This window comes from Tamandua tetradactyla, chromosome 24, assembly GCF_023851605.1.
Source record: "Tamandua tetradactyla isolate mTamTet1 chromosome 24, mTamTet1.pri, whole genome shotgun sequence".
NCBI classification, from domain to species: domain Eukaryota; kingdom Metazoa; phylum Chordata; class Mammalia; order Pilosa; family Myrmecophagidae; genus Tamandua; species Tamandua tetradactyla.
Genome location: NC_135350.1, coordinates 44,475,350 through 44,495,000, shown reverse-complemented (window position 1 = coordinate 44,495,000; position 19,651 = coordinate 44,475,350). Strand labels below are relative to the sequence as shown.

Here is a 19,651-nt window from a genome sequence, read left to right as displayed (position 1 = left end):
TTGTTGGGGTCTGGATTACTTTGTGGACTGCTCTTCCTTTGCCAGCCCCTAAATATTGATGGTATATTGGGCTCTCCCCTTGCCCCTTACTTAGCACACTCTCCACTCTCCCTGGCAATCGCATCTTCTCAGATGTATGCTGATGGTTTCTAAATCTAGATCTCCATCCTGGACCACTTTTTTGAGCTCATGTGCTCCAATGCCAAACAAACATCTCTGAGTGTCTTATAGGTACGTCAAACTACATATATCCCCAACCAAACTTGGTATCATCTGTCCTTCTCAAACCTTCTCCTATTCCTCTATTTACTTTCTTTTTCTTTCTCCCCTTCCTTCCTTCCTTCCTTCCTTCCTTCCTTCCTTCCCTCCCTCCCTCCCTCCTTCATTCTTTCTTTCCTTCCTTCCTTCCTTCCTTCCCTCCCTCCCTCCCTCCCTCCTTCATTCTTTCCTTCCTTCCTTCCTTCCCTCCTTCTTTCCTTCCCTCTTTCCTTCCTTTGTTCCTTCCCTCCTTCCTTCCTTTGTTCCTTCCCTCCTTCCTTCCTTTGTTCCTTCCCTCCTTCCTTCCTTTGTTCCTTCCCTCCTTCTTTCCTTCCTTCCTCCCTTTTTTATTGAGAATCCAGGTTTTTTCAGCCTGATTAGTCTTCTTAGTTTCACTTTTTGGACTTTAATACATGAGACAATATGTAATTTGCATTTAAGAATGTTAGTAAGTAGAAACAGCCAGTTGAGGAGAAAATAAAGCAATTTAAATGAGAAAGACCATAACAGTTTGCAACTCTGAAAAACTTAACAAAAAAAATTAACCATGAAATTACTAACTTTGGCATTCAAATACAAAATATTTATCTACATAAACCATAGAGAAATGACAAAATTTATATGCAGCATTTCAAAATGTCCTTTGTAGACATGTCCTATACTCTGAACTCTGTGGAAAGGAACCGTCCTTTTTATTCAGAAGGATTTTTGTTCTCTCTGGTTTTTCATTTCTGTGTTACTCAGCTCCATAGAATATTTTTGGTTGGTGTTCTTTTCTTTTTTTTTGCATGGGCAGACACCAGGAATCAACCCCAGGTCTCCAGCATAGCAGGTAAGAACTCTGCCTGCTGAGCTATGTGGCCCACCCTGTTACTTTCTTTTGACATTTACTCTTTAGGTAATGAACTCCATCTTGACCTGAAAATGCAAATGGTCCAACTACTGCTGCCTGCAGTTGGAAACAAAGACCTGGGTCTGGAAACTAGGGTTCAGGGAAAAGACTCCAAGTCCTGGGATGACTGGTGGAACTAGGGCAGGGCCACAGCCGCAGAAGCTGGGAGTATTGTGCAGGGTTCCAATCAAGGAATACAGGCCTAGAGAAAGAAGACAAGGATCCTGTCTGTAAGATTGGGTATGAGAGTTGTGTTGGGCATTTGTTGGTTGCTTTGTGTTACTGAACTTGTCTTCTTACAAATATTCGCTGATATTTGTAGATTCTGGAAACCTAAAGTATGGAGTTTCTCAGAGACGAGTGTAGTGTTCCATTATAAACAGAGACAGAGAGGGGATGTGAGCCCTCCACTGTGTAGGAAATGTGTCATCTTCTGAGTTGTGGTGAAGGTAATTTTAGTGGAGTCATCACAGACTCAAGGACTAAGAAAGAAATAAAAAAAGATCTGTGATGAGAATCTTCTAATTCTAAGTAAAAGGGTAAGAAAAGATAGGAAAACTCTCAAAATTAAGCCCTATAAAACATTCAGGAGTGAGGGGGATGATACAAGACCTGTTTTCTAAGAGTTGAAGCTAACCAACCAACAACAACAAAAGGCTCTGGCTATGATACATTAAAAAAACCTCTTTACTTATTGAATATTTAGGGAACAATATACAACAAAGAATTTTATGTCTCTTATTGACACTTGGAAGTTTTCCTTACAGTTGTATAAGGAATTGTTCCCTTTCCTTTGCCCACGTTAGCCTTATTAGGTTTCTTACGGCAACTATATCATAAAGTACTTAATTAAAATGCCGTTTATCCCTTCAAAATACAAAATGATTGCTTAGGCTTTAATAAGAAAATCACAGAAAGTAATGGAGAAAAGGGTTTGGTTTTCAGTTTTGTGATGACAGGTTTTGATCTTGCAGTCAATATCTGAATTCAGCCAGGGGCTTAACTCTGCATATGATAGAGGAGGAACTGAACTAGTCTATGGAGTGTATTGGATTTAAGAACAAAACTAAAAAATAAAAAACAACTTTGTCTTGCATGGAGCATCAAAGAGAAGTGAAGATAAAGTGCTAGAAGTGGAGTAAGGATCTGCTGCTGCATAGGAATTTGTATCAGAATGGGATATTTTTGCCACCACTGGATCAGATGATATGTAAGCCAGAGAAGTCAGAGATGGAGAAAAGATAAGATTTGGCAGATAATTGTATCAGGCATTAAGATTATGCTGACAGTTATTTCGGTTCAGAAGTCATTTGAGGGACAGTCTCCATCCAATGGATATAGCCATGGTAACTTCCTTAGGAGAAGACCTAAGAATTCCAGAGCAGAAAGCAGCCAGTGTAAGCAGAAATGGTCTATGAAAACCTTGACATTCTATAGGAGATGGAGAAAATTACAGAGATTAACAGGAGACTGGAATTGTTGGAAATGAAAAGAATTACTAGTTATAATTTGGTATGCTCTGCTCCTACAATAAAATGGAGGCTGTGTTCCTACAGGGAGCACCAGGTTACCTGAATGCAGATATCCATAGCAGAAAAGAAAAAGAAAAAATAAAGTGGAGAGGAAGGGAAATATGGAAGGAAACAGGGTACCACAGCTCAGAACTTCAACCCCTTTCCTTATGGTTCAGGAGGTCTACCTTGAGCCTGGTCCCAGCTGAGGTACTAGACTAGAGCTCCCTCATTACCGTCTACAGAGAATAGTATTGATTTCAGAGCAGGGGGAGCATCTGCATCAGAGATTCCTGGAGCCCTTATTAAAATTCAGACTCCTGAATCCCACTCAGACTCCTGAATCAAAATCTCTGAAGTTCAACTATTGTTACAAATTTCAACAAAACTTATATCCTAAAAACCTTTTCAAAGTCACCAGAAATGCTCTGCTGCAACCCTCCAGGTGGCATTCTGTTGGAAACAGATGGGCTACAATTCTAATCCCAGAAGACACAGAAAGTCTCAAGGTATCTATGGTAGATTGTATTTTCCAAAGATCTTGCTATACCCTGTCAAGAGTTAGAATTCATGTCCCCTCCCTGTTGAACCTGGGTGGACCTTTGCAGCTGCCTCAACCGCCAGAAGTGATGATGGACTTCTGAAGCCAGATCTTGAAACTGTCATGCACTTCCACTGGTTCTCTTGAGATGTTTGCTCTTGGAACACAGCAACTATACTGTGAGGAAGTTGAAGCCATCTGTGGGGAGGTTCATGTGAGAGCAGCTGAGGCCCCTGGTCCACAGAACTGGCTGAACCCCCAACCAATTGCCAGTAACAACTTACTAGCCATGTGCATGACCCATCTTGAAAGTGGATTCTCCAGACTCTGGTCAGTCTGCCCCAATCACATTGCATAAGCAACAACAAGAAGTCCCCACTGAGTTCTGCCCAAATCATAGATTCTTGAGCAGAAGAAATGATCATTGTTTAAACCACTAAGTGGCACTGGTAACTCTCACACACCATCCATGGGATGCTGTGGATAATACTTCCATGCCCTGGAAAAGTGAGGCAAATTCTCTTCTGCAGCTTTTTTGCTTTATAAGTTTGTAGATCTTCTTCACCTTCTTTTCCCACACTCCCAACTTCCTCATACTTGCTGCTGATTCTTGGCTCTAGCAACTGATTTCCAGCATGCGGGAGCATATGAGGAGGATTCTTACTTAATTGAGGGAAGTGGCCTTGTGTGTGGGAGACTTCAGGCATTTCAGAATACAGCATGAAAGCAAGCTTAGGAGGGTGAGACTAAAATAATAACTATTTGCAGCTAGATTTAAGATTTATTTTAAAAACTCCTTTTTATGATAGTTTCTTATGTACAACCATATAAAAGGAAAATATATTGTAACTTTCCAACAAGCTCTAGGGAGACATCTTATTTTGCTTAATGGCAGAATTCCACTCTTATTCCTCACCCTGCTCCCACATGAAATCTACATTAGAGTCTGGGTATCCAAGGCTTTTGAGGCTGCAGTTCCTAAGACTAGAGAGTTGAGGGAGATAAATTGCTCTGTATATGAAAGAGAAGTGGAGTCCCTTTAGCTAATTTGCTATAGGAGATGGATTTTGAGAAGGACAGAAATGTGTAATTGGAATTTTAATTTAGGTGATTTGTTGTGTGCCTTATTAACTCCTCTCATTTGTCTCTCTGTGTAATCTACAGTAAAATCTGCCTTATTTAGTAAATGCTTCTTGGTTGGATTTACTTTATATAGGTATAAAGGAAGTGCCAAACCCCACTTCCAACCCCCAAGGGAGGAAGTCACACTCTCCTGGTGTGACAAGGCTCTGGGACAGCACAGGATAGCACCTAGAAAGGAAAGAAAATCCAAAATAATAAAAGCTCCTCATATATTGTAGCCTTTTACTTGACAATTTTAAACTTTTTGTTATGGACATTTTCAAACATATGTAAGGGTAGAAAAACAGAGCAGTATAAAAAGCCCACAAGTACCCATCACACAACTTTAACAACATTTTGCCAATCTTGGGTTCATTTTTTAAAGAAGCATATTGTAATTTTTCATGAAGCAGTATCCAAAGATACAAGAATTCTCAAGGAATTTAGTTTTTTTAATGTCTGTCATCTTGGAGAAGGGCATTGGAAATGTATTTCATTCAGAAGAAACTGGAAAAATGTTTTGAGGACATTTAAATTCATTTGGTTAGTTTTGGATTAGTTTGAGGAAAATTAGGTGAATTAGCATTCAATAACTGCTGTATTTCTTTCCAGACTTTTCACCGAAATGTGACTTTGACCTGTAGGGATTAAAAAAAAGTGAATGAATTAGGATTTATGAGTTCCATATTTTGTTTTACATTACCTTGTTCCAAATATCAAAACTTCCATTCCATCACTGCACTACACCAAATGCTACATATTAAAAAATCTAGGTCAAATATGGCCCATGGTTCGGTATAATCTATTAGGAAGAATCACAACCATCAGTTAAGATTCAGACGAATCTTGTTAAGTTAGGGTTTCTTATGTGTCCTTCCTTGAAATTTGCATTCATTTGTTCATTCACCAATACTTTAACAGTGTATATTATCTGTCAGGTACTATTTCTACACGTAGGGTGGTCCAATAGAGTGCTCTGTAGGTTCCCAGAGTTAACTTGTTTCCAAATATCAATGCATCATAAAAAAATACTAAAGTAAGATTCTCTAAAAGGCAAACAAACAAACAAACAATTGAAACAAACTCTCATTGATGGGATGTCTAGACTGGTGGGAACTGTCTCATTTGAATTTCCTCAGTGCTATTTTGGTGTCAAATTCTGAGTCAAGATGGTAATATAAGCCTTCAGAGAAACACCTGCTTGGAAAGAGAGACAACAGTCAAGTCTCATGAAACAAGGAAGAAAAAGACTGATATGAAAATATACTATCTTGACTCTCCTGAAAGTGAGTAAAGCACCTCAGTCATTGGCAGGAAGCCATTTGAGGCAATCAGAAGACAAAACTGGGACACCATACCTGGTAACAAAATGTAACATACTGAAGCAATGGTTCAGGAAGATGACATTATTTTGTGTTACAGGTGGCAAATAGCTTAGAGAAGGAGAGAGAGAGAGAGATTGAACCCAGGTTAACCAATCGTGCAGATGGCTGCACTATTCTAATCAAACACTCCGAAAGACTTAGAAGATAGTACTTTAACAGAGAACAATCATTTCCAGGCAGAAACTAAACTTTAGTTACAAATTCCTTGGGAATTGACAGTAAGACACTGAAAGCAAGGACTGAGTAAGCCATTGCCCTCTTACCAGAGAGAAACAGGAAGAAATGACTGAGAAGATTAAAAACACGACCAGGTAAAGGATGATATCATCCATATTTTAAAACTTCAACTTCTGTGTGAGACTAAAGGAAGACATGTTTACTTGGGGCAAAATTTATATGATGGGTAGTATATTTCCTAATTTAATTTGTATGGTCAATTTAGTTGAACACATAGAAACTTAGATAAGGAATGAAATTTTGTTGGCTTTTTCTAGGTTAGTGTGATACCCCTCTAAATCCCAGAGTGATTTGGACAATGAATAAAGAAATTTTGCAAAGCCCCCTTGGGGGGATGGGGAATGTGCTCATTTGAAAGAATTTATGTGCCTTAGAAAAGCCATGTGTTAATCCTAATCCAGTCTCTGTGGAGGCAGCTATTTCTTTTTATTCCTGTTCAGTTCTATAGGTTGGAAACTTGGTTAGGTTATTTCCATGGAGATGTGACTCACCCAATTGTGGGTATTAACTTTTGAATAGATGTGACTCCACCTATTCCATGTGGGTCTTGATTAGTTTACTGGAATCCTTTAAAAAAGGAAGCATTTTGGAGAGGGTCCTTTTTTTTTAGAGCCATGGCAGAGCCTCAAGAATCATAGAGCCCACAAAGCCAGAGACCTTTGGAGGTGAAGAAGGAAAATGCACTCGGAAGAGCTTCATGAAACAAGAAGTTGGAAAGAAAGCTAGCAGATGCCACCATGTTTGCCATGTATCTCTCCCATTGAGAGAAAAACCCTGAACTTCGTTGGCCTTTCTTGGATAAAGGTAACCTCTTGCTGATGCCTTAATTTGGACATTTTTATAGACTTGTTTTAATTAGGACATTTCCACAGCCTTAGAACTGTAAATTTACAACTTAATAAATTTCCCTTTCATAAAAAGCCATTTCGGGCGGTGCAACAGTGGCTAAGTGGCAGAACTTTCACCTGCCATGCTGGAGACCTGGGTTCAATTCCTGGCACCTGACCATGTAAAAAAAAAAAAAGCCGTTCTGTTTCAGGTATATCACATTCTGGCAGCTAGCAAAGTAGAACAGGGAGAAAGGGGGAAATATTCAACTTCCCCATTTGGAGAATTTCTGATATTCTTGCCAGCAGTGGGGACAATCAAATAAATAGGCTGAGCCTTCTATCTTGGGGTTTGCCCCTATGTAACTTATCCCTGCAAGTAAGCTAAGCCTACTTAAAATTAGGCCTAAGAGTCACCTCCAGAGAACCTTTTTTGTTGCTCAGATGTGGCCTCTCTCTCTCTAAGTTGACACAGCAAGTGAACTCACTACCCTCCCCTGCTACATGGGACATGACTCTCAGGGGTGTAAATCTCCTTCGCAACATGGGACAGAAATCCTGGGATAAGCCTGGACCTGGCATCAAGGGATTGAGAAAGGCTTCTTGACCAAAAGGGGGGAAAGAGAAATGAGAAAAAATAAAGTGTCAGTAGCTAAAAGATAACAGATACGGGAGGTTATCCTGGAGGTTATTCTTATGCATTATATAGATATCCTTTTTCAGTTTATTGTATATTGGAGTGGCTAGAGGGAAGTACCTGAAACTGTTGAGCTGTGTTCCCGTAGCCTTGTTTCTTGAAGATGATCATATAATGATGTAGCTTTTACAATGTGACTGTGTGATTGTGAAAATTTTGTGTCTGATCCTCCTTTCATCTAGGGTATGGACAGATGAGTAAAAAAACATGGATAAAAAATAAATAATGGGGGGAGAAAGATTAAGATAAGTTGAGTAGATGGAAATACTAGTGGTCAGTGAGAGGGTAGGGTAAAGGGTATGGTATGTATGGGCTTTTTCTTTTTTATTTCTTTTTCTGGAGTAATGCAAATGCTCAAAAAAATGACCATGTTAATGAATACACAACTATGTGATGATATTATGAGTTAGTAATTGTACACCATGTATGGAATGTTTGTATGCTAAGTTTTATCAATAAAAATATTACAAAAAAACATGACTGGGGAGCTAAGGAAACTAGGTAAATAGCAGCTGCCCAACTTGTGCTACTTTGACAACCATTAAAAAGCCAGAAAAAAAAAAATCAGTGGAGGCCTTGGAGATTTTGGATAACTGGGTGCACAGTCTACAATTTATAGTGAGCTAAAGTAGTTTCCCACCACTTTGCATGATAAATTATTATTTTAATGTCTTGGTACTGACATGAAGATATAAATAAGCACTTTATACAGCCACACTTAATATAATATCCCAGGTGGTTAGTGTTACTGGGAATGGACCTAAGATCTAGGTTTAGGGAAATGCATGTATTGTCGTATATATACCTTTACTATCTTAAAGTCATGATGTAGTTAAGAGAGACATAGTTGATAAGTGGCTTACTTATCAATACTTCACAAGGCCCTCCACCTATGGTAGACAGTTTAACAAATCAGAATTCTTTCCTACCCAAGCAGTCTGTAACCCTTTCAACCCAGACTCTGTGAAGCTATCAGCTAACTGACATAGACTGCAATTAAAAACCATTTGCCCTCTATTTGCTAAAGATTATCTCATATGTCTGTGAGAGGACTGCAAGGAAATCAAAGATGTTTTTGAGAATTGGTTGTAATAGGTCAGCAAAGACTTACCAAAGGCCTTTTATAAAGCATTCATTGCTTTTCTTCTTTCAATATCTCGCTTAAGTTGGCAAAGGGAGCATAAAGGAAAACATCCCAACATCATGCAATCACCACAGATGGATCCCTGTTAAAATAAAAACAATAATCAACATGTAGCCTATAAATATATACTCAATAATTCCTTGCATTTGCATGGATTTTCAAAACTCTTTAAAGTATACATTTCATTTCACTTACCGTGAGAATTCTGTGACATTCTTCTCATTTTTCTGATGACCCAGGGAACTTAAATCACTTGCTAAAATCACATAGCAAGTTAGTGGCAGAGCTTGGTCTTCCCCTCCTTAAGCCCCAGTGCCCCTTTCGTAACACTGCACCATTTCAAATGCTCAGCTAGAGCCCTGGTCATCTCTCATCTGTTCCCTTCAAGTTGGTTGCTTAATACACTGATTCTTCTATAGTTTGTGAGTGGTGCCAGACTAGGTTCCACCTTTTATTACTCTAGCCATTTTCATTGAAACCTCTCACTTTTTTTTTTAAGGAAGAAAATCCAGAGCAAGGAGGGACATCTAACTCCAATACCTTTGGCAGAGATACCCTAGAAGGGTCTCTTGCTCCAGACAAGAGACCCTAGGTGATCTGGATGGTATCGTCAAATAACCAGGTTCTATGGCACTGTGATTGAAGTAATTTTGAACTCCGGTTTTTGATAGTACTGTTTTTAAAAATTGTTTAATACAATTTCCAATTTATGGTGTAGGGAGGGAAAGGACAGGGTGGGGTAGAATGTTCTATAGTAGCTTCAGTTGATAAGGGTAAGGAGGTCCTAAAAGGTGAGATTATGAGTGATTGTTCATTCATCTACTTATTGAAGAAGTTGTAGGATTACAGAAAAATCATGCAGAAAATACAGAGTGCCCATATATTCTCACTCATATACACAGTTTTCCCTAACATTAACACTTTGCATTAGTGTGGTATCTTTGCTACACTTGTTGAAACAATTTAATCTTATTATTATACCATTGGTAGTCCATGGTTTATATTAGGCCTTGTGTCGTACAGTCCTATGGTATTTTTTTCAAAGTTATTCTAGTCGTATATACGCAACCTGAAATTTCTCCTTTCAACCACAATCAAATAGGTAATTCAGTGGTGTTAAGTACAGTCACAATGCTACATTAAATCACCGCCATCATTACCAAAACTTTTCCATTACATAAACTCTTTACCAATTAAGTACTACCTCCTCATTCCCTTCACCTACTCTGGTCCTTAGTAAACGGTATGCTGGTTTCTGACTCTTTGAATTTGCTTATTCTAATTATTTATCAGTGAGATCATACAATATTAGTCCTTTTGTGTCTGGCTTATTTCACGCAACATGATGTCTTCAAGGTTCATCCATGTTGTCACATGTATCACAACTTCATACCTTTTTACAACTTAATATCCCATTGTATGCATATACCACATTTTGTTTATCCATTCATCAGTTGATAGACACTTGGGTTGTTCCCACCTTTTGAATATTGTGAAAAATGTTGCTATGAGCATTGGTGTGCAAATATCTGCTTGAGTTCCTGGCTTTAATGTTTTGGATATATGCTTAGAAGAGGGAATGCTGGACCCTTAGAGTAATTCTAAACTTTGTGAGGAAAAGCTAAACATTTTTTCCATGGTGGCTACACCATTGTATATTTCTACCAATAATGAACAAGTTTTCCTATTTCTCCACATCCTCTCCAGTACTTGTTATTTTATGCTTTTGTTTACTATAGTAGCCATTCTGGTGTGTATGAAATAGTATCTCATTGTGTTTTTGATTTGCATTTCCCTAATGGATAATGATGTTGAGCATCTTTTCATGTGCTTACTAGCCATTTGTATATCTTTGGAGGAATGTCTCTTCAAGTCTTTTGACCATTTTTAAATTGGACTTTTATTGTTGTTGAGTTGTATGATTTCATTATACGTTCTGGATATTAAATCTTAATCACATATGTGGCTTCAAAATATTTTCCCCCATTCTGCTTATCTTTTTACTTTTATGATGAAGACCTTTGATGCACAAAAGTTTCTAATTTTCATGAAGTCCCATTTATCTATTTTTTCTTTTGTTGATAATAATTTTGGTGTAATGTCTATAAAACCATTGCCTAACACAAGGTACTGAATATGATTCCTATGTCCTTTTACAGGAGTTTTATAGCTCAGGCTCTTATATTTCATTTTTGACCCATTTTGAGTTAATTTTTGTATATTTGTGAGGTAGGGGTCTACATTCATTATTTTGCAAATGGAGATCCAGTTTTCCCAGTCTATCCCATTTGTTGAACAGACTGTTCTTTCCAAACTGAATGGTCTTTACCACCTTGTCAACAATCATTTGTCCATAAATGTGAGGGTTGATTTCTGAGCTTTCAATTTGATTCCATATTGTTTCTTTTTTTGCATGAGTAGACACCGGGACTCAAACCTGGGTGTCCGGCACCTGATTACTGTGTTTCTGTAATAAATTTTTAAATTGAGATGTGTGAATCCTCCAACTTTTTTCTTCTTTTTCAATATGGCTTTGGCTATTCAGAGCCCTTATGCTTCCATATAAATTTGATGATTGGTTTTTCCAGTTTTGCAAAGAAGACTGCTGGAATATTGATTGGGATTGTATTAAATCTATTAATTGCTTTGGGTAGAACAGACATCTTAATAATATTTAGTCTTCCAATTCATGAACACAGAATGCCCTTCCATTTATTTAGGTTTTCTTTGTCTTTTTTTTTTTTTTTTTAGCAATATTTTGTAGTTTTCTGTGTGTAAGTCCTTTACATCCCTGGTTGGATTCATTCCTAGATATCTGATTCTTTTAGTTGCTATTGTGAATGGCTTTTTTTTCTTGATTTCTTCTTCCAGTTGTTTGTTACTAATCGAGAAATACTACTGATGATTGGTTGTTGCTCTTGCAGCCCACTTCATTGTTGAATTATGTATTAGTTCTAGTAGAGTTAGAAAACTAACTCTAAAGCAAGAAGAAGAAAAGAAATAACAAAGATTAAAGAAAAGAAATAACAAAGATTAAAGAAATAATTGAACTGGAGAATTGCAAAAAAACAAGACAAAACAAACAAGAAAAACAAACAAAAAATAATAGAGAGAATCCATAAACCAGAAATTAGTTATTTGAGAAGAACAAGACTGATGAAAAAGAGAGGAGGTGCAAATAGACAGAATCAGAAATGGGAGGAGGATCACTACTATGGATCCCAAAGAAATTAAAAAAAAAATTGTAAGAGGATACTATGAAAAACAGTATGCCAACAAATTAGACACTTAGAGGGAATGGACCATTTCCTAGAAATACATGAACATCCTACACTGACTAGAGAAGAAATATAAGACCTCAACAAACCAATCACAAGTAAAGAGATTCAATAGTAATCAAAAATCTTCCTACAGGTCTGGCCACGACGGCTCAGCAGGCAGAGGTCTTGCCTGCCACGCCAGAGACCAGGTTTGATTCCCAGTGCCTGCCCAGGCAAGAAAAAAAAACGAAAAGAAAAATCTTCCTACAAAGAAAAGCCCGGGGCCGGATAGCATTGCACGGGAATTTTACCAAATATTCCAAAGAGAACTAACACCGTTCCTGCTCAAACCCTTCCAAAAATTGAAGAAAAATGAACACTACCTAACTCATTTTATGATGCTAACATCATTCTGAACCAAAACCTGATAAAGATACTGCAAGAAAGGAAAACTATAGACCAATCATCCTAATGAATATAGTTGTAAAAATTCCCAACAACATGCTCACAAATCAAATCCAATGACACATTAAAAGAATTATACACCATGACCAAGTAGGGTTTATTCTGGGCATGCAAGAGTGGTTCAACATAAGAAAATCAATCAATGTAATACAGCACATTAACGAATCAAAAGGAAAAGCACATGATCATCTCAATTGATGCAAAAAAAGCATTCAACAAAATGCAAAATTCAACATGAACTATTTCAAAGGTATGACACTTATACAAAAAGTTAATAATAGAGTATTATATGGGAAAAACTACTTATTGCATGCTATGGGACTATATTTAACAGGAATACCTCACTGGTACCACCATAATATTATGGGTAAATAATTTGAGGTGAGATTAAAAGTTATGGGGTATTTCAAATTTTCTCTTTGGTGTGGGTATGTGTATCTCTTTTATCTTTGGAGCAACGAAAACTGTCTAATTTTGAAAAAAAAAAAGTAAGTGGGAAGCTGTTTCCTTTGACTGTCTATGCATCACTACCTAAAAATGGAATTGAGCAGAAATGCTCTGATCACCCCTTAGATATTACATCTTTAGTTACGTTATCTTCAGCTGTGCCAAATCAGATTTCCATTTTGTGGTATCAGAAATTGGGAAGGATCACTCCATGACTGTCTATCTTGTACAGCAGCTTACTGTACATTGCAGAGGTTAAATGTTATTGCATTTAACCTCAGCTATGTTATTGCAGAGGTTAAAAATGAAAGGTATTAGAAATCCTGATCATCCATAGAACTAATTAAAGACAAACTTACTGCAGATCCTGATAATGAAATTGCTACAACTAGCCTTTATCTATGCTTGATGTGTCCTTCAGTAAAAATGAGACTGGCAATCCCATGCCTTGCAGTGACTTGTACACACCTGCATGTTTTGATGCTGCCCTTTATCTACAAATGAATAAGAAGAAGCCCACCTGGGTTTGTCCTGTGTGTGATGAAAAGGCGGCTTATGAAAGTCTAATGTTAGATGGGCTTCTAATGGAAATTCTCAATGACTGTTCTGATATGGATGAGATCAAATTCCAAGATGGTTCTTGGTGTTCAGTGAGACTGAAGAAAGAAGCTATGAAAGTATCCAGCCAACTGTGTATGAAAATAGAAACTTCCAGTGTCTTCAGAAAGCCTTGTTCAGTGACTGTAGCCAATGAGGCAAACAAAAAGAAAGTGGATGTAATTGACCTAAAATAGAAAGCTCTTCTGATGAAGAGGAAGATCCCATTGCCAAAAGGAAATGCATCTTTATGTCTGCAACACAAAGCAGCCTAACCAAAGGTGTTGTATCAGCCATCTTCTGTAAGGGTGCCCAGTGTGACTCTGGTTGATCCTACTTCCATTCTGCTTTCATTAACAGACTCCCCAGTACCACTCCACCACAGGTCAATATCAAGCATGACATTGGATTTGCCAAGATTGGATAATCTTTCCTTTATTTCAGTTGATCCCCATGAAATGGACTCTTCAAGGTTAAAGGATTACTGATTTTTATATGAACAACCCTTTGGAAGAAAATGATCTTGGAGCCTAGGTGATTTTGATTTCATAGCTGTATTTGGCACACTTAGCAGTGGGTTAACTTATTGTTAAGTCAATAGAAAGATGAGGTTGAGCCTTCAGTTTACCTTAGAATCCTTAAGGTTTGTTCTACTTTACCCCCAGATTGCTTCTTTAGTCCCTATCATTCTTGTGCAGATATGTACCCATTACACCTACAGGGTACAGGATAAGATAATATGGCTAGAACCTTTGTACTCTAAACATTCAAGGCACAAAGCCTATTGATGGAAGGATTGTAACATCTAGCATTCATGTTATAAATGAAGAACAGTACCATTTTACTACTAGACAGTCAAAAAACTGCCTGAGAGGTAACAGAAGTATAAATGTAAGTTTCTGGGTTTTTTTTTTCCAAATTTTTTACCAATTTTAGTGGGAAGTTGGAAATTGATTTGCTTCTAGAGAAGAATTGTAATACCTGAGAATTCAATTCTATTGAATTCAACTCTATTTAGAGCTCCTTAGAACTTTTAAAGAACTATCTCCTTTCCCTCTTAGAACTATCTCCCTTCTTCCTTAACTAATAGCCCTTGAATCTCTTTGTGTGTGGTATTCATCTCATTGATGAACCATGAAAGTTATCCATCTTAAACATTAAATAAATTACATTTTTTGAAAGGCAAAAAAATAAAGGGTGTTCCTAGAATACAGGGATTTTGATTTGCTTTGTTGACTGATATATCTCTAGTATCTAGAGTAGTACTTAGAACCTTCTGGTACTCAATAATCCTTGTTGAATGGATGGACACTGGCTTGAGACTTACCAAGCTGTCGAATAATCAAAATAGGTGTGTGGTTGATTCCTCCAACCACACAACTATGTTCCCAGGGCTTTCTAAGAAATTGTCACCCTTCCTGCAGATTTACAGGGTCCACTGTCTGGTTATGAGGAAAGCAAGGAGAAGCTAAGGCCCCATGCTGGCCTCTTCCCCTTACCCACTCACCTTCAGTAACTTTTTCTCAGAGATATAGCTATTGGTTCAAATAGAAGATTTTATTAGTAATATTTTCTAAAACATAGATAGCTTCATGGCCCCTGTGAGTCACTTAAAACACTACAGGTAGTAGTGGAGAAAAGACTAGTTCAAGATTAGGAGAGCAATCATGGAGATCCCTCAAGGCATCTTTGTTAAACAGTGGACTCTCTATGACTCACCGGGATGTTGTATCGGGTCCGATACATGGTCCTCATGGCGACGCTTGCTCCACACAGGCAACATTCATTCATGTCAGAGGCAATCTGACATGAGAGGCACAGGGGACAGAAAATCCCGCAGAGGCCTGGGTGAAGCATGAAACCACACAGCGAGATTAGTCAAATTCACCATGTCTTGGCTAAATCACACGACTTCCAAAAGGATGGTTGCTCAGGAACTGGCCTTAACAGACTCTGAGAAAACAGTGGTATCATCTGGCTCTTTATGTCTTGGTTCTAGAGCCTAGTGTCTGGGAGATGGGGGAAGTTTACAAGTTTATTACATTGGGTCAAAATTAATTGCAATGTCTCCTGCATTGCCAATTTGAGCATGTTCAAATGAACTTTCGTCCCTGCCTTTGACTACATTTGGGTCATGTCTGCACGGGAAGTTTGTGATAGCAGGATATCTGAAGCCCTCTGAAAACTATGGAAGGGTGCTCAAGTCTGAGAAAATGCTGGGTGGAGAAATAATTAGGGCCAAAAGCAAGAAAGGTAATCAGGAACAGATTCTGGATGGTCTCAGGGAAAAGAGTGGAGAATTATTTTTGTTAAGAGGATGAAAGCAAGTAGAATTTAAGCGATATTAGTATCAAAAGCTTAAAAAGCTTACTGCAATTTTTCTTTAAAGGTCTGTATAAGACAGAATAGGAAACTGTTCTCAAATATACCCTGACTACAAGTCTCCTTTGAAATGCTCTGGGGTGGAGTTTTGATATGGCTGAACCCTAAATAAGAAGGTCCATGTTTTTTCAATGATTGTTTTAAGTAGAAGTCCATCTTCAATGAACTTGGCACTTCCATTGCACAAAAAATAAAAAAAAAGAAAGAAAAGTAGAGACTATTTCAGAAACCTGGAAGAAGCAAGAAGTACAGAGAAAGTATCTTCAACTTAGATAGCAATAGACTCTGTTTTTTTAAATTTATCATTTATTCATTTATTTTATTTTTATAGCAATAGACTCTGAAGCAATGAAAAAATTTTCCCACAAAAGTGTGTTTGGCAGCATAAAAGATTTAAGCAAGTAAAGCTAAAAAAAAAAAAAAAAGCCCAGTACTTCCTGAAATTGAACAATCATAAAAGTCACAAGAATATCATTGAAAGCAGGAAAACACAGAATCAGCACTACAGAAGTGGAAGAGATAAACAGAAGATAAATGGGAATAAAATGTCAAAACCATGGTGATACTGAAGAGGTGAAAAATTTTAAAAAGATGATTGATTTAGACAGGGATCATAAACTCAATGCCAGGCAGATAAAATACGTGAAGGAAATCGGTTGGGAAAAGCACAGAGTAGACAACAGTGAATGCTAGATGTAAATATGGCAAGTTGGAGAGTGAATGCCCCTTTTGTGAGCATTAGATAATGCTCGGCAACAGCTGACTTGTGCCATGTGAAAATTTGGGGCCATATTTCCAGATTTTCCACATTTTCAAAAGAAGCTGGAAATATAGATTTTTAAATGTGGAATCTGATTTTATGTTTCCTACCATTTTAAAATTAAAGTAAGAACTACATCAAGAGGGCTCATGCTATACAGGGCAAACAAAACATATCTGTGCACACATGGGCTTCTAGTCTGTGGCTTCTGAATTAGAGGATAAAGCATGGGACTTAATGAAAGGAACACTAACTGGCTTTTATGATATCAGTAATCTGCATTGTTGTAATCAAGGAGAGAGCACTTACAAACCCCTAGGTTGTCACAGCAGTCAAACACTCCAGTTTGCCATTGACTGACCATTGCACCCGCTGTACCAAAACTTGGCTGCGAAACAATTGGATTCATTTTTAAGGTTAAGCTCAGAAAGTTACCACCTGTGAAAACAAACCCAAAAAAGGTATTAAACACCTAACTGTATTGGTTGGATATAAGATAGATAATAAGTTCAGAAGAGATTTTAGATTTGGGGTGGTAGCCATGCCATTTGACCCAACAGAGCATTCCCAGACAAATGTTGATATTGGGGAACCAAAAACATGAAGGTAGAGGAATAAAGCTTCTACTCTGTCTCTCTCTGTCTCTTTTCTTTTTCCGCTTTCACTAATTCTTTTTTCTTCTTAACAGCAAACATGATTTTTTTTCTATTTTCATGCCAACCTCCTGAAAAAAATTCATTTGCATCTGAAGCCTGTTTACATTCATAGTGATTGCATTTACTTTTCACAAAACTATTTCATGGATATTATCTCATTTGCTCCTTAGGAGAACTCTGAGATAGAAGTGATGATGATGATACCCGCTGTAATGGTAGATTCATGTGTCAACTTGCCAAGTTATGGTGTTCGGTTGTTTGATCAAGCAAGCACTGGCCTGCTTGTAACTGTAAGGACATTTCATGGACTTAAATCAACAGTAAGTTGATTCCATCTGTAGGTGGTTACATTTACAATCAACTGAAGAGATTGCTTTCAAAATGCGAGAAGCCTCATCTGATCAGTTGAAGCCCTTATAAGAAGTGATGATTTCAGCAGTCAGAAGAAAGACGTTCCATCTCTGTGGCAGCCAGTCAGTTTCTCCTTGGGGAATTCACTGAAAACCTTCATCACAGTTCCCAGTATTGGTCTAACCAATTTGGAATTGGACTTGCCTATCCCCAGAGTCATATGAGACAATTCTTATAAAAATCTTATAATATTTACACTATATATATATATATTATATGTATGTAATCTCATTTTATATATATATATCCTGCCAGTTCTGTTTCTCTAGAGAACCCTGACTAATATACCCATTTTTCAGATGAGAAACTCAGAGTTAGGGAACGCAAAAACAATAATTGACAGGATCAATTAATTAGTACATTAATTGGAAACTGAAGCCATTCCTTTGACTGAATCATGTGCTCTTTCCCCGTTTATAACTTTACAGGGAAGTAAGGCAGGTCGTCAGAAGAAAGATACAAAATCTCAGTAATAACAATGATCTTCACTTCTCAAAAAAATTGATGTCATTAAAACATTCTTTGTCATTCATTGTCTAGGCTCATTGCCTAATTATTAGTGGTGTCCTCCTAGTTAAAGTTTTTTTTAATTATTTTTAAATTTTTATTTATTAATTAAAAAAATTAACAACAAACAAACAAAAACATTAACATATTCCATTCTATATATATAATCAGTAATTCTTAATATCATCACATAGTTGCGTATTCATCATTTCTTAGAACATTTGCATTGATTTAGAAAAAGAAATAAAAAGACAACAGAAAAAGAAATAAAACGATAACAGAAAAAAAAAGATTATACATACCATACCCCTTACCCCTTGCTTTCATTTATCACTAGTGTTTCAAACTAAATTTATTTTAACATTTGTTCCCTCTATTATTTATTTTTATTCTGTATGTTCTACTTGTCTGTTGATATGGTAGATAAAAGAAGCATCAGACACAAGGTTTTCACAATCACAGAGTCACACTGTGAAAGCTATATCATTGTTCAATCATCATCAAGAAACATGGCTACTGGAACACAGCTCTACATTTTCAGGCAGTTCCCTCCAGCCTCTCCGCTACATCTTGAACAGCAAGGTGATATCTACTTAATGCGTAAGAATAACCTCCAGGATAACCTCTTGACTCTGTTTGGAATCTCTCAGCCATTGACATTTAGTCTCATTTCACTCTTCCCCCTTTTGGTCGAGAAGGTTCTCTCAATCCCTTGATGTTAAGTCTCAGCTCATTCTAGGGTTTTTCTCAATCCCTTGATGCTGAGTTTCAGCTCATTCCAGGATCTCTGTCCCACTTTGCCAGGAAGGTTCACACCCCTGGTAGTCATATCCCATGCAGAGAGGGGGAGGGTGGTGAGACTGCTCGTCGTGTTGGCTGGAGAGAGAGGCCACATCTGAGCAACAGAAGAAGCTCTCTTGGGGGTGACTCTTAGGCCTAAATTTTAAGTAGACTTGACCTATCTTTTGTGGAGTTAAGTTTCATATGAACAACCCCCAAGACTGGGGGCTCAGCCTATAGCTTTGGTTGTCCACACTGCTTGTGAGAATATCAAGAATTCAACTTGGGGAAGTTGAATTCCTTACCGTTCTCACCATTCCCCGAAGGGAGCTTTGCAAATACTTTTCCACCCTAGTTAAAGTTTTAACAGACGACTTTGGGTATTTAATGAAATGATTAACTTATTTTTATGAAAGTGCAGACCCGAATCTGCAAAACAAGGCTTCAAGACCCCTCAAAGACTGAACTTTGCAAGAAATCACTAGGAAAGATTGTCCCTCAAACAAAATGGTACCTAAACTTTTCATAGTTCATCCAGTGATTAAGATTCTTCCAGCTCTTAGTGAGAGAGAAAATGTCTTTGGTTTCATAATGACTAATGTTAAAATTTCTTCTTGGGTCACCTGACCTGATTGTGGGTGGAGACACAGGAACTGTCACTGTCCCAGAGTCAGAAATTCTGCTGCCTGGAGAGAGGGGGCTCATCAGCCTCAACCCCCACCTCCCCACTCCTGCACTGAAGTTGGAGAAGCACCTTCTAATAGAGTAGATG

At 37.6% G+C, this 19,651-nt stretch overlaps 1 protein-coding gene and 1 pseudogene across 2 annotated transcripts in view; one reads left to right on the top strand and one right to left on the bottom strand.

Moving 5' to 3' along the window:
- Positions 1–579: 579 nt before the first annotated feature.
- The window catches only part of LOC143668300 (placenta-specific gene 8 protein-like), a 45,433-nt gene continuing 26,361 nt past the window's right edge, over positions 580–19,651 (bottom strand). Inside the window, exons 2-5 of one of the 2 annotated variants that reach the window (XM_077142975.1) lie at positions 16,835–16,963; positions 15,103–15,227; positions 8,582–8,696; positions 580–4,962 (exon numbers count right to left, since the gene is read on the bottom strand). In XM_077142975.1, the coding sequence (XP_076999090.1) occupies positions 8,592–8,696; positions 15,103–15,227; positions 16,835–16,934 (330 nt within the window). In that variant the 5' untranslated portion in view covers positions 16,935–16,963 and the 3' untranslated portion in view covers positions 580–4,962; positions 8,582–8,591. Of the gene's footprint in view, positions 4,963–7,511; positions 7,649–8,581; positions 8,697–15,102; positions 15,228–16,834; positions 16,964–19,651 lie in introns of those variants that run through there. The other variant, XM_077142976.1, reaches the window with a different exon arrangement.
- On the top strand, positions 9,608–13,759 carry LOC143668531 (E3 SUMO-protein ligase PIAS2 pseudogene; annotated as a pseudogene).